Raw genomic sequence first — 14,033 nt, 5'->3', positions numbered from 1 at the left:
AAACAAATTTTTCATTTTTTCACTTCTATATATATATATATATATATATATGAAAATCTTCCATTTTTTCACTTTGATAAACAACCCTAGTGTTCTCATTAATTTGTAACCATGAAACCAGTTTTTTCTCTAAAAAAACTCAATAAAAACTACAATTGGTGTTGCAATAAATGAATCGAAATGTACTGTTAGTATATGAAAACTAAGTTATGCATGTTGGATTACTTTTTCCAATTACTTTTACTAGTTTTAGATAACTTTAAATATGAGAAATATGCTAAATAATTCATGGTTTTAAAAGTGTTATTATTATTATTATTATTATTATTATTATTATTATAATAATAATTATTATTATTATTATTATATTATTATTATTATAGTGTACTTTTTTTTTTTAATATTTAATCCTCTCTCTCTCTCTCTCACACACACTATATAAAGAATAATAGTGCTTCAAAAAAAAAAAAAAAGAATAATAGGGTTTTCAACTTTATATTTATATGAAATAAAAATTTAGTCCATCAACTCTAAATGTGAGTAATATTAACTTTTTTTTTTTTGAAACAAAAGAACGAAAGTTATATTAAGAAAGGTCTATGCTTAAAGCCTGAGCAATGGAAGGAAAAGGAGACAACGAACAGTCCGAACAGTTAGGCATAGACAGGACTTTTCGAGCTAGCAAATGAGTAACCCTGTTCGCAGACCGCTTTGCAAACAAAAAGCATAAGTTACTAAAACTTTAAGCTATTTTCCTAACATCATTAATAATTAAGTCAAAAGAAGAAAATAAATCATGTGCATGGGATAAGCCGTTGATAACTTGGAAGCAGTCACTTTCTAACTGCAGATTGTTGATGCTTAAGCTCTTGATCCACTTCAATGCTTCACGAACTCCTATTGCTTCAGCTTCATTCGGCTTGAAAACAAAAAACCATGGGAGACGCCGAGCTGCAACCAGCGAACCAGTGGAGTCACGAAGAATAAATCCGAAGCCCATCTTTCTATTAGCAGCATCCAGTGTAGCGTCAACATTGAGTTTGTGCATGCCCGGAAGAGGTCTGGTCCAAGCTTCATTGTAACCTGGGACCCTGGCAGTGGAGTTAATAGTAAAATTTGCATTAGACCATTCAAATAGATAAGTGCTTGCAGATTGACACATGTAGGATGCAGTAAGTATTTTGTGATTTCATATTTTTTCATTCCTAGCCTCCCATATTTTCCAACAATTTTTTCATAAGGTGGTAGTTTTTATCCCTTACTATTGGAGACCATTAAAATTGATCACATTTGTATTGCATATATGTTGTGCATATTAGTAAATATAGAGAAAAAAAAGTTGCAATTTGCAATATTAGATCATTAACATTGTTATTAACAAGTTGAGGAACTAAATTTGTCAAACCTACCATCCCGTGAAAGTTTATAGAATTAATAATGCTCATGTCAATAATTGAGGGACTGAAAAATATGATATTTTTCTTATAAGTGTGTTATTAAATTTGCAACTTATTCTAGTACTAGTAAGTTGCATGTCACACACTATCACAAATGTATTACTTGTTAATTTTATGCACATTAAAACATCATCCCTTTCAACATAAAACAATCAAGTAAAAGTAAAATAGAAAATACAAGCATGATGCATCAAAAGTGATCAATAATTTACTCTTTTTTTTTTTTTTTTCGCATTTTATTATCATATTATTATTGAAAATAATGCACCAATCATGTGTCAATAATTATATACCGAATATGCCAAGCTTATTGATCAGCTCCAAGTTGAATTGAGCTTCCAATGCTGGTGCTGATGGAGCTGACAATACTATCTCTCAATATTCTTCTTCTTTGTAATTAACCTCACCTCGCATGTGATGAAAAAGTATCCAATTATTGAAGAAGCAATTATAATGCATCCACATGCACAACACTATAATATCAATTACAAAATTCAGCGGAATTATGATGATTATGTTTAAAGTGAATAGATTCTTGTGCGCACCGACATTTGATTCTGTCTGCTGAGTCATTGAGTCACCGTGATTTATATCTCCAAATACTCTGTCGGGTCAGGATGTGAGGCCTTTGAGGTTGAAGATTCAACCTTGTGGAGAAGAAAATACATACATACATACATACATACATACATATATATATATATATATATATATATATATATATATATATATATATATAATGCCAGAATTTTTGTATAATTTCAGATTGATGTTACAATGTCATAATAGATTTTTTTAGAAGTAACTTGTAATTATAATTTATTTATATTATTATTGATGGATTTAATTAATCTGGGGTAGCTCGAATTACTAAACCCGATAAATAAGGAATAAATAATAAAATGGAAAAAGACAAGTATTATATGTTGCGGAGACAATTCTTGTATTGATAATAGTCTGTAGAACAATTACAAGAAAAATGTAATCTAAAAACATAATAAGTCTCAATCAAAGTTATACCCCTCATTTATGTCCATGTTTTTAATGCTAAACATTTTGTACATTGTACTTTTAGAGTTGTACTATATAATTTTTTGGACAAAAATATCCTTACCCCGTTATAACTTCCGTTATCTTTTACATTACTTTTACCATACACTTGCATCTACCGCATCTTTTCTTATATTCTTTAATTATAACAATATTTGTAAAACATTATATATTAAATTAATATAATAAATAAATTTTATTTCACTTAGATTATAATTAGTAAAAATTTGTTAGTTATTTTTAAAAATATAAATATTGGGCATATATTTTTGCGCATCGCGCATAGAAAAGACTAGTATGTAGATAAGATGTTGGATGTCCTAAACAAGATCCAAGAATGCCTATTTTTATACCAAGCTCCCATCTAACCGCCCCATGAGAATAGGGTGGGGGGTTGGATCACCTTTAACCGGGTTCACGTGCACACTCGAGGCCTAGGACACCTCCACCGAAGTCGTCTTCCGCTACAAGCCCCCGACCTTGGATCAACCTCGGCCTCGACCTTAGCTGGGGTCCATCTTGACCGAGGTCGACCCGTGCCGGGGTCGCCCTTGGCCTTTCATGTCGCGTCAAGTCCTCTCCAAGTTGATCTATTCTGAGCCCGTCTCTAATATGTCCATCAATTATTAACCCTTGATTTTATATTAGGAAATGGAAATAATTAGTTTTTTGTCGAGGAATACAATAATTTATGTTGTTGTTTTTCTAAACCCATATTTTTAGCAATTATCATCTGACAGTTGTACTTAGCCAACGAGGCGAGGATCTTTGTACAAATTATTAAAAAAAAAAAAAAGAAGAATTCAGCCAAGGGAATATGACTTTGTACTACAGCGCACTGCCGCTCCAATAAAACGCACCCAACGCAACGCGACGCTTCTCTGCGAGCGCGTGAGAACCGCAAATATCCCAACCCCTCTCTCTCTCTCTTGCTGCTAACGTGCGCGAGGGCAGAACTCGGCGTACGCTAAAGTAAAAAACCAAGGAGGAGAAGAGGGACTTGTGCGCACCATAGCCATCGCCATACGGGGGAACAGATCACGCTGTGTCTCCTATTCCGGTAAATCCACACTTCTTTTTCTCTCTCGAAGCTGAAAACTGACCTGTTTTCTCCCCTATGTATTTGTAGGTGTTTGCTAACTTGGTGATTTTCTGTGTGTATATGTATGTATGTATGTGTGTGTGTGTATAGAGGCTGAGTGAAAGTAGGCGTTTGGTTATCGATACAAAGGATTTGGGGCTTTTTTGAGATTGTGAAGCGATCGTTTTCTCGATGGCCGCACCTCCGGCGAGAGCTCGAGCCGACTACGATTACCTCATAAAGCTCCTCCTCATCGGCGACAGCGGTCAGTCTGATTTGCATTCTCGTTTCCGATTGATTTGTTTCAATGTGATGAAATCTGCTCCGTTTTCTGAATTAACTTCTGCCAAGTATAGGATTTGACCTTTGCATCGATCTAGCAGACTTTTGAATTAATCTGCTCCTCGTTACCTCTCTTTTGAATGCTTTATTGTGTCCATGGTTTGGTTTTGGTTTTCTATTCTGTTTCGTGATCTCTTGTGGTGAATGGGGCAATAGATGGATGACTATGCCCTCAATTTTAGTATTCATGTGATGTAGAAATGTATTGAGTAGATAGACAATACAACCTTCATTGGAAGGTTGTTTCTATTTTGTAAGAGTTATGTTCTTAACCTTGAATAGTGCTTTCATTGGGTGCTTTATCCGATCTCCATGTCACGTTGCACACCTCTTAGATAGCATGTTTACATGAGTGAAGTAGTGGCAGTGATGGATAATGTTTTGCAATATATACTTCTCTACCAAGACTACTCTTATGCATGGATGGCTAGATGTTGAAATTCAGTGTGTCACCTTGGGTTTTTATTTTGAGGAAGTATAGTCAAACCATGGATGGCTAGACTACTCCATTAAACTTCTCTCATCTTTTTATTTTACTCTTGCTACAAGTGAGTCATTTCTTCAATACTATCAAATTAATGAAAATCAAGTTTACTTAGCCTTGCTACTTCATTCTATATCTCCTTAATTTCTTCTATGGATTTGTATTTTTTAAAAAAATAATATATGAGGCTATAATTCTCATGGAGAAACTTCCTCGAGCTGCACTATTTTGAATTTTCTAGCCCTTTTGTAATGTGATGTGTCTACTGTTGCTATAGTTCTTTTGGAAAAACTTCCTTAAGCTTGCTTTCTTCTTATGAGTTCTATTCGCTGCAAGCTGCATTACATTAACCTGCCATGAACTCTTCAGGTGTTGGCAAGAGTTGTCTACTCTTGCGTTTTTCAGATGGTTCCTTCACTACAAGTTTTATCACCACCATAGGGTGAGTTTTCTTTGCAGGAATTGTGCGGTACTTGCTTTATAACACTATGGAGAAATGCTATTGATTGTAACTGTTGTTTTTTTGTAGGATTGATTTTAAGATACGAACCATTGAACTGGATGGCAAGCGCATCAAACTCCAAATTTGGGATACTGCTGGTCAGGAACGGTTCCGAACAATCACTACTGGTAGGTTGTTGGATTTTTCTATCAAAATGGAAAAACAAAGAAAGTGAAATGTGTGCTTGTTCAATCTAAAAAGTTAAGAAATTATTGACTTCTAGTTTTTCCATTGGATAAGATGACAACTATATTCTTATTTATGTTTGAATTCATCTTGTCAAAGGCACTTTCTTATCTAATAATGGCTCCATGCAACTTGTTAGGCCAGTGTTCCCCAGGCTTGGCCCATGTAAAAGTGGTTCCCAGCCTGGAGGCACTTTCTGTAATAAGTGAAATTGATTAGAATTAAGGGGTGGGTGAAAATCAAGTATTGACATTTTAACATGGATAATCACATGATTGGGCAATTGAGGTCTTTAATCGACGATGTACATGATGTTGGGATCAATCCTGAAAATAGCTTCTCTTACATTTCTTAATCATTTCTTTGCATATCTTTCTTGCTTTGAAACTGCATTTTCCATGCACACTAATTACTGTTTATTTTTGTGATAATGATTCCTTCCAGCGTACTATCGAGGAGCCATGGGTATATTGTTGGTTTATGACGTTACAGATGAGTCATCTTTTAACAGTAAGGTTTCTTTTCACTGATGCATTCTGTATCATCAGTAATTATAAAGCTCTGATCCTACTGTATACCAATATCTCTTGATTTTCTGGTATTGTAGTAGTGTAGTTAATCTCCAGTTAACTTTGGTTTCTAGGTATTTGTGTTCTATTGAATTTTCATTCCCAATCTTTGCATGTATGTATAGTCCCTTGCAACATGACATTCTTATGACTTCCATCTGTGCTTATCTTCTCAGATATTAGGAACTGGATTCGAAATATTGAGCAACATGCCTCCGACAATGTAAACAAAATACTTGTAGGAAACAAAGCTGACATGGACGAAAGCAAAAGAGTATGCTCTTGTTCTCATTAATTCTACTTAGATATAGAAACTGAGAGGAAGGAAGATTAATAGTTTCCTTTTTACTAATTGAAGGAATAGCCATTGTGTTATTCAGTACGTTTCTTACACACCACCAACTTTGCCAAATCTAATTTAATTTTGAAATCTATGTAGGCTGTGCCAACATCTAAGGGACAAGCACTCGCTGATGAGTATGGGATTAAGTTTTTTGAAACTGTAAGTATATTGGAACTACCAATAAAAACATTCAATGTTGGTTTCTTTTCTTACTAAGGTAATATTTCCCTGCAGAGTGCTAAAACAAATCTTAATGTGGAACAAGTTTTCTTTTCAATAGCAAAGGATATAAAGCAAAGGCTTTCAGACACAGACTCAAAGGCAGAGGTAAATATGCTGATTCAATTAGTGCAAGTGCTTATGTTATGTTTTAAAATTTTTGTCTTACAATTTATATGTGGGGTATAAATTAATTTTTGTTTCAAGCAATTGAAAATTTACAATTATATATGATGGCAGCCTTCCACAATCAAGATCAACCAACCTGAGGCGGGAGCTGCATCTGGTCAACTTGCCCAAAAATCTGCTTGTTGTGGTTCATAAGGGGTGGCTGTTTGAGTGGAGATTTAACCCTGTACCTATTCCTGTTCCCTACCATCAGGGTCATGAAAAGACTAGAGAAGGGCTAACTTTTATGACAAAATATATATTGGGTTGCTTGTATTTTTCTTATTTTAGTTTATTTTATTGTTTTGAATCTTGTGTGTGAAAGATAGATTTATGTTGATTTGATGAGAATCGTATTCCTTTTCAGTACTTCATTCTCCCTGTCCACATTGCTTAATCACATTTCATAAGGTGCTGCTTATAGTTTGTTCATACTGTATTTCTATGACTTGTCCAAAAAGATGATATGATGAGATAACAAGTGACCTAAAACCGCAATGCTTGAAACTTGAAAGATTAGGAAATCTTACAAATTCAACACAACCAAAAAAAATTGAAGGTTTCTTATGTACACAATCAAGACATCTTATCTTACAAGCAGCACATGAGTACAACCTACATATTTAGTTCTTCCTTCCCATATATTCGCTGAAGCTCCCGAGTGGCAGCCTGGTACGACTCTGAAATTACGAGCAACAAGGGTCAGCATTAAGTTTATGCAGCACAGTGATGGGATGAAATAGAAGAGAGGGGATTAACCTTTCCAAATTCTGAAAGCTTTTTGGTTGATTGGGGAACCAGTCACAGTTTGAATTGCATCAAACAACTCACCCTCTCTTGTGCTTCTTAGCTCCTGAACAATCTGATAAATGGTCTTACCATTCTCAAAGTATATGTGATTGTTTGGGTGCTTTGTCTTGCAACCAGCGTGACGCTCAAATTCATAAGCATTAAGTGCCTTCAAAAGGTTGTATTATTTGAAGATGATATGGGAACTCAAAACAAAGAAAAATTACAATAGACAAAGGATAAGGGAAGGCTTACCTTAGAATAGTTACATGATTGGCAACCACACAGATATCCTGAACCTTTTATAACCCCAAGCAGCTCCTTATTATATTCACGGAGATTTGCAATAAGTCAAAGACCAGCAAAGCTGACAGAATGTAGAATGCATTAAAAAATTGTACCTCTCGGGAAACAGATATATATTTTACAGGCACCCCATCAAGCATTCCAGTTGCAATCAAACTTCGAACATTTGATGGAAAACTGTTTGGAGCTTCTTTCTTAGCAGCAGGTTTTGCTTCTAGCTTATTCTTAGGCACAGGATCAATTCTGGGTTGAATCACTTGAGTGGTGCAAACAGTTGTATTCACGTTCAACCCATCTAACTCCTTGTTACCTTCTGTTTCTGATGATTGTACTGTAGATTGATTATAAAAATACTCATAGCTACTAATTGGTCTTCCCAGAGCATCAATATCAGGTTCCTCTTGATATCCACCAAAGAATATTGTACTAGAGTCCCCCTTCTTGAATGAGTGAATGCGTGATAATGAATTATTACCATCTTTCTCCAAGGTGGAATCTATTTGTCTCATATTTGCATCATGGTTGTCATAGGAATGATCAATCAATGACACATTTTCATCTTGCTTACCATAACCTTGCCCCATTGGTATGAAAGTGGTTTCAGACCCCTCACTGAACACCTGATTCATGGGCAAACCAAGATTTTGTTCCATGTGTGCATTTAAGCCATCATCAGAGTCCTTAACCTGATTCACTTTTACTTTCCTAAGTCCACTGTAACTAATGCAGGCCTCGGGTTCTTCAATGCCGTAAGACATTGACAAACCAACAAATGAATCGTTTCCAAACTGTTCATCAATCGCCTTTTTCCTCAAATTGGAATCTGTGCCAGCAGGAGACAAGTTTCTTTCACCTAAACTTACGGACCCTGTTGCATCAGATCCAAAAAGCCGATCTATGAATTGGTTTGGCACTGACTGAAAAGTAGAAGAATTCTCCCAAGATAGAGAACTTGCCAGAGCAATCCCTGAAGCTGACTTGCTGACTGACGCATCAACGGCTTGTTTTTTATTAGAAATTAGTTCCGGTTCAGTAGCTTCAGATAACCACTGGTGAGTACGCTTTGCTTCAAGTCTAGATGAGCCATCAAACACTGTGTCACCATCCACTGGATGCCCAACCCCTTTCGGTATCCAAAATTCCTTGCCATGGAAAGACTAGAGAGAAATAAATAGAAGTACACCAGTCAGAATTTTTAGCTTATGCAAGTAGAAGCAAATAAATGGTTGCAACTAACAGAAAGCATAAAATCTGAGATTTGAAAGAAAGTAACTCCGGTCTACCACCCAAAAATCCACCATGAAAGAAAATATTTGTAAGACCCTAGGATGTAAAGCCTAACTGTCAGTCCAAGATATATGAAAGAAGAGCTTAATGAAAGAAGAGCTTAATGAAAGAAGAGCAAGCTATCTTTGTTTGATCAGCATTGCCCTTTAACACTGAAATTTAATGACAGTTCCTGATTCCAATCACTAACATACGATGATCACCACTTAAAAGATGCAAGGTAATATTAACAACAAGTGCTCAAGTGAAATTCAAGAACATCCATCACTGATTTACCAGGTAGACCATCATAAATGCATTGAATAAGAAATAAATCATTAAAAGAGTCAGTACCATAGAAAGCAAAATGATGAACAAAAAAGTGAATTCATGTAGAAATAGTTTACTTGAAGTGTTGGGAGATAGGATCAAAATTACTAGTCTTAAACAGTAATTGAGTACCCTGATAACCATACCAAACTATCACATTCTCAAACCATTACAAGAATCAGCAAACTACTAACATTTAAGCACATTTGACATTTCCACCACAAAGCTATAGATTAATAAATGAAAAACTCAGAATTGAGATTTTGAATAGAAAAGTAAATAATCAGAGCCTACCATGTTGCAGCTTCTACTTCAACCGATCAATTCACAAGCCACGATGCACAATCAGAAAACTCCTGCTTTCCAATTCCACACAAAAAAAAAAAAAAAGTAAATACAAAATTTCCATTTCGTAATAAGCTGATTTTTTTTTTCCAATTCGCAATTAGTAAAAGACATTAGAAAAAACAATCAGGTCTCTATATGAGGAAAATCGAAGGAACCCTAACCCTAACACTGAAAGAAATAGAGATCGTACCCCTTGCGATGGAGCAGTTAAAAATACTCTCCGATGATGTTTCCGACGAAAAAAAAAAAGGCGGGCTACGGAGAGGGAGAGCGTTTTGTGGAGGAGAAAAGATTTGTTATGGTGGCTGAAGAGCACAGGATCTTTGCTCGCGAAGGGGTTGTACGATTGTAGAGAGACTGGCAACATTGGATTACTGTTAGGGGGCGTTTGGTTCAGGTTATATAACATAACCAAGGGAACGTGACATTCCAAAGTTCACATAACAGTGTTTGGTTCATATTATCTTAGGGAATGTAACATTCCCAAGGAATGTCACATTCCCTCCACATAGGATTTTGAAGGGAATGTGATTCCCTTCAAAATCTTAGGTAATGTAAGATAACTTTGGTTATGTTAGTTTATTATATATATATATATATATATATATATATATATATATATAATTATTTTTGTAATTATATATTTTTTAATTTTTATTATGTTATGTTAGCATATAAAATAATTTTGTTTCTCAAGTTCAAAATTTTAGAGTTAATATTTTAAAATCATGTAATTATATATGATACCGTTATCTTATTTATTTATTTTAATTTTTAAATTTATTAAAATATATGAAAATATGTTAAGGATATTATAGTGTGTATAAAAGATAACCCTAAACCAAACATGATTATATTACATACCCCAATTTTAACCAAACACAGGAATCTAACATTCCCAGTAATCTAACATTCCCAGCAATCTAACATTCCCTAAGGTAATCTGACATTCCGTGAACCAAACGGCCCCTTACAGTTATCATGGACGTACACGTGCCCCACTAGTACTCAATCTGTGCCGTTTGTTTTCTATTTCTGCCTTTTTGCCCTTTTATCGATCAAAGGGATTAAGATCTGGTGGGACTGGGACTCCAGCTTCCTTCATCATTGAGGCCCATTTTTTATTTTTTTTTAAAAATTTTTTTTTATTAAAAATTACGACATCCAAAATTTATTATAGAGAATCTACACTTGAGATATAACTGTCATTTTTTTCTTTTAAAATATATAGGTTATTTTCTACTTTCCATTTTTTAAATTTTTATGATTTTCTCTTTTATTAAAAAGTTTAAAAATGTATTCAAATTTAACAATTTTAAATTTATATTACTTATATTGGAATCAGTAAAATTTGTGTAAGACGACTTACGAAATGTATGAAAAAGTTGTTTTTTTTTTTTTTTTAAATAAAATCATAAGCTTTTTTGCTGAATACATGTCATTTCATTTCGACCCAATTGACTTGTTTAGTCATTGTTTCGTGAGGAGCGTTAAACTCACATGAATGATGTGCAGAGTTGTTAAAATAGACTGGGAATTTAGAGGCATGTCTCGTCCCATTGTGCAATCATTATTGCGTAATGATTGCTAAAAAAATAAGTGAAGATGGGATATGAGTTTTATAAATATTGTAATCCTATTTATTTATTTTTCTACTCTACCATTGATTATATATATATATATATATATATATATATATATATATATATATATATATATATATATATATATATAAAATTTTGGGATCGATGAATTTGGGTACTTGCATATTGTGTTAAATAGGTATGAGACGGATACAAGTATCATTCTATCGAGTAGTATGCCTAGTATGCACTAAGAATAATAACCACCTAATTAACTTAAAGTCAGCACTTCGGTGGCGGAGTAAGGGTTCGACTCCCACTAACAACATCTTAGAGTTAGGGCTCGTCGAATTGGTGAAAGTATAGAGATATGGATCAACGACAAGTAGGACTCCCCAAACTAAAATTTGTACCTTTAGTCTCCCCAAGTTAGTGGAAGCTAAGTGTCCACTTCACCCCGGCCCAAATGGTAACTTTGAGACACCATATCAAAATTAGGGTTTGGAATTCCATATTGTGAGTGCAATACTGCATAGCTAGGTTAGTGGTGAAAATACATACAGTTGATGTAAGCGACAAGCCAACAGACGTGTGTTTCCTCTATCCAAGAAACCAGCATCAATCACGCATAGTACTCTACCATCGAATTGCAGATAATAGATGGCTGGGAGAAATTGGATCATGAAAAACAAGTATATAATATATATTCAGTTCAAACTAATTAATATTAAGTGAATATCAATCAATCCATTATATATATACATACAAAAAGAAACAACAAAGTATAAAAATTAACAAAAGTTAACTCAATTTAAGCGAATCTCTGCGGCTAGAATCAATTCCTTGATTTCATTCTCGCGCGGAGTCAAATTCAAATCCCAAGAAACCACCGCCGCCGCCGCCGCCTCCTCCTTCTTAACGCTGTCCTCCGATGAATCCTCGTTGACGACAACCTTCGAATCATCACTGTTATTATTAATATTATGTTGTGCAGGGAGAGGGAGCGGTTGGGTGTGAGTGCGGTGTTTGCTCATGTGACCGCCCAAAGCCTGCCCTCTCTCGAACTCCAACCCGCAAACACTGCAAACATGTTTCTTCTCACTCAAGTAACCACCCAGCAACCTCGGCCGCTTGTGGCTAGCCCTGTGGCCGCCTAGGGCTTGGAACGAATGGAACTTTTTCCGGCAAGTCTTGCACTCGTAAACCTGACCCGATATCGCTATCTGTTCCTCGTCCATACGAGATATCAGCATCAGACAATTCGCCATGGCTAAGCTCTCCACATCGTTGTCTCTGGTTCTCCTCTTTAGCACCACCATCTCAACAACAACAACTATTGTATTCTCTGTAAAGTCAGATACTACTTTGTAATAGAGTCAATAGTATTCAAAAAAAAATTTAAACTCAGGCCAACTGTGAATGTGAATTGAATTTTATGCAATAATAAATACGATGAGCTTCACAAATATATATAGGATGGATTTGTATTACGACAAGGATTTGGAGTGTGTAGATATATGGGAATATATACTATTCCTTGGGGACTAAGAAAAGGGAATCAAACGCAACGCGGAAGCTACTACTCCGGAGTCCGGATTATAGTAACTATCCTATCTTAGTTTCACTAATCCTGCTTCTAATGGGATTACGTTATTACTTGCCTAGGAAATTCAGGATAGGTTAATAATAACGGTGATATTAATATAGCCGTCACCGCCTACGAATGTTTTTTTTTTTTTTTTTTTTTTTTTTTTTTTAAATTTTTAGATTATTTATATAATAAACAAAATATGGGTCAAAAGTCAAAACAAGTGGAAGACTAGACAATGAAAGTTATGTGAAGGGAGTCTTGGACAACACGTTTATTGTATCAGTAGCCCTAACTTGGATTAAGCAAACTTTTTTTATTTTTAATTAAAAAAGTCACAGATAAAGTGTGAAGAAGGAAATATATATCACACTTTTTGTCTATGGATAGATGTGTTATATAATTAAGTAATTTATTGTTAATTTTTAAAATTTAGTCTCTTAATTATTCGAAACGTTGTTAATTTATGGTATGAAGGGAAATTCTGGGAGTTATGTGCAATTTTTTTAAAACCAAACAAAACATTAAATAACCAGAAGTTTACTGTCAAGCACCTTGTACTCAGATGGCACCCGGGTTGAACTCCCATATGGGAGGTTGCAGCAGGTTGAGAAAGTAGTTATGAACAGATACTACATTATAATAGAGTAAGTAATAATTAAGAGACTGGAATGTTTTCTCTGAAAAGAAATTAAAGTAATTTTTTTTTTCCTTTTTTTTTTTTTTTTTTTTTTTTAAAGTCTATGTCAAACCTGAGCAGGTTATTCAATCACTAATTCGTCGGGCTATGTTTGACAGAGCTTATTTAAGAGTTTATAGTTTATTTTAAGCTACTAATAAGTTATAAGGTATGTTTGGTAATGCTCCCAAAATAAGGCTAATAGTTTAAAATAAAAGCTTATTTTGAAAAGCTACCTTAGGTAACATTTTAAAAATAATTTTTTCTATCACCTCCTGCATAGAGGAGCAACTTGATACCATTGGACTACAAGGTCCTTGGTATAAATGACATCTTTTTACCATTCCCAATTAATTTTTTTTTTTTATATTTATAGATGTTTTTATTCATCTTCCTTGCAACTCTTTTAAAATTCTAACTCCAATCATCTATTTATAAATAAATGACATCATTTACCCTTACCAATTAAAACTTTTTTCTTTTATTTTAATTTAATATATATCTCATATTTATTATAAAAACAATTTTTTATAAATTAAATATATCTCATATATTTAATAATATAAAAACAATATAATAAGCGCATCATTTAAATTTTATGAAAATGTCATTTTTAGTCTTTCTACATTTATCAGCTTATCAAAAAGCTAATCTTACCAAACACTTTTAAGCATAATCAGACATTCATGATAGTTAACAGCTCTTCAATTTTAAGTTTTTAGCTTATAACTTTACTTTTCAAC

At 34.1% G+C, this 14,033-nt stretch overlaps 3 protein-coding genes across 6 annotated transcripts; 1 reads left to right on the top strand and 2 right to left on the bottom strand.

The window, feature by feature from the left end:
• The first annotated feature begins 3,379 nt into the window (after window positions 1–3,379).
• Window positions 3,380–6,788, top strand: LOC109193101 (ras-related protein RABE1c). 2 transcript variants are annotated; one of them, XM_019343918.1, is made up of 9 exons: window positions 3,380–3,567; window positions 3,700–3,853; window positions 4,784–4,856; window positions 4,944–5,044; window positions 5,547–5,612; window positions 5,848–5,945; window positions 6,111–6,173; window positions 6,249–6,389; window positions 6,424–6,462. In XM_019343918.1, the coding sequence occupies exons 2-9, from the start codon at window positions 3,781–3,783 to the stop codon at window positions 6,445–6,447; spliced, it is 639 nt and encodes a 212-aa protein (XP_019199463.1). In that variant the 5' UTR covers window positions 3,380–3,567; window positions 3,700–3,780; the 3' UTR covers window positions 6,448–6,462. The 2 variants fall into 2 exon arrangements, with proteins under 2 accessions (XP_019199463.1, XP_019199462.1); XM_019343917.1 differs by lacking the exon at window positions 6,424–6,462 and adding an exon at window positions 6,474–6,788 and having other exon boundaries at window positions 3,383–3,567; window positions 6,249–6,341.
• Window positions 6,789–6,888: 100 nt separating this feature from the next.
• On the bottom strand, window positions 6,889–9,800 carry LOC109193100. 3 transcript variants are annotated; one of them, XM_019343916.1, is made up of 6 exons: window positions 9,602–9,800; window positions 9,387–9,448; window positions 7,592–8,653; window positions 7,446–7,511; window positions 7,161–7,359; window positions 6,889–7,081 (listed from the first exon to the last, which is right to left on the bottom strand). In XM_019343916.1, the coding sequence occupies exons 2-6, from the start codon at window positions 9,387–9,389 to the stop codon at window positions 7,017–7,019; spliced, it is 1,395 nt and encodes a 464-aa protein (XP_019199461.1). In that variant the 5' UTR covers window positions 9,390–9,448; window positions 9,602–9,800; the 3' UTR covers window positions 6,889–7,016. The 3 variants fall into 3 exon arrangements, with proteins under 3 accessions (XP_019199461.1, XP_019199460.1, XP_019199459.1); XM_019343915.1 differs by having other exon boundaries at window positions 9,631–9,800; XM_019343914.1 differs by having other exon boundaries at window positions 9,387–9,450; window positions 9,634–9,800.
• A 1,971-nt stretch (window positions 9,801–11,771) lies between these two features.
• Window positions 11,772–12,429, bottom strand: LOC109193103 (zinc finger protein ZAT12-like). Its single transcript, XM_019343919.1, has one exon. It carries the CDS (start codon window positions 12,340–12,342, stop codon window positions 11,830–11,832), a length of 513 nt encoding a protein of 170 aa, XP_019199464.1. The 5' UTR covers window positions 12,343–12,429; the 3' UTR covers window positions 11,772–11,829.
• Window positions 12,430–14,033: the final 1,604 nt, after the last annotated feature.

This window comes from Ipomoea nil, unplaced genomic scaffold, assembly GCF_001879475.1.
Source record: "Ipomoea nil cultivar Tokyo-kokei standard unplaced genomic scaffold, Asagao_1.1 scaffold1834, whole genome shotgun sequence".
Taxonomy (NCBI): domain Eukaryota; kingdom Viridiplantae; phylum Streptophyta; class Magnoliopsida; order Solanales; family Convolvulaceae; genus Ipomoea; species Ipomoea nil.
Note: the sequence above shows the minus strand (reverse complement) of the source record. Positions and strands in the feature narration are given on the sequence as shown.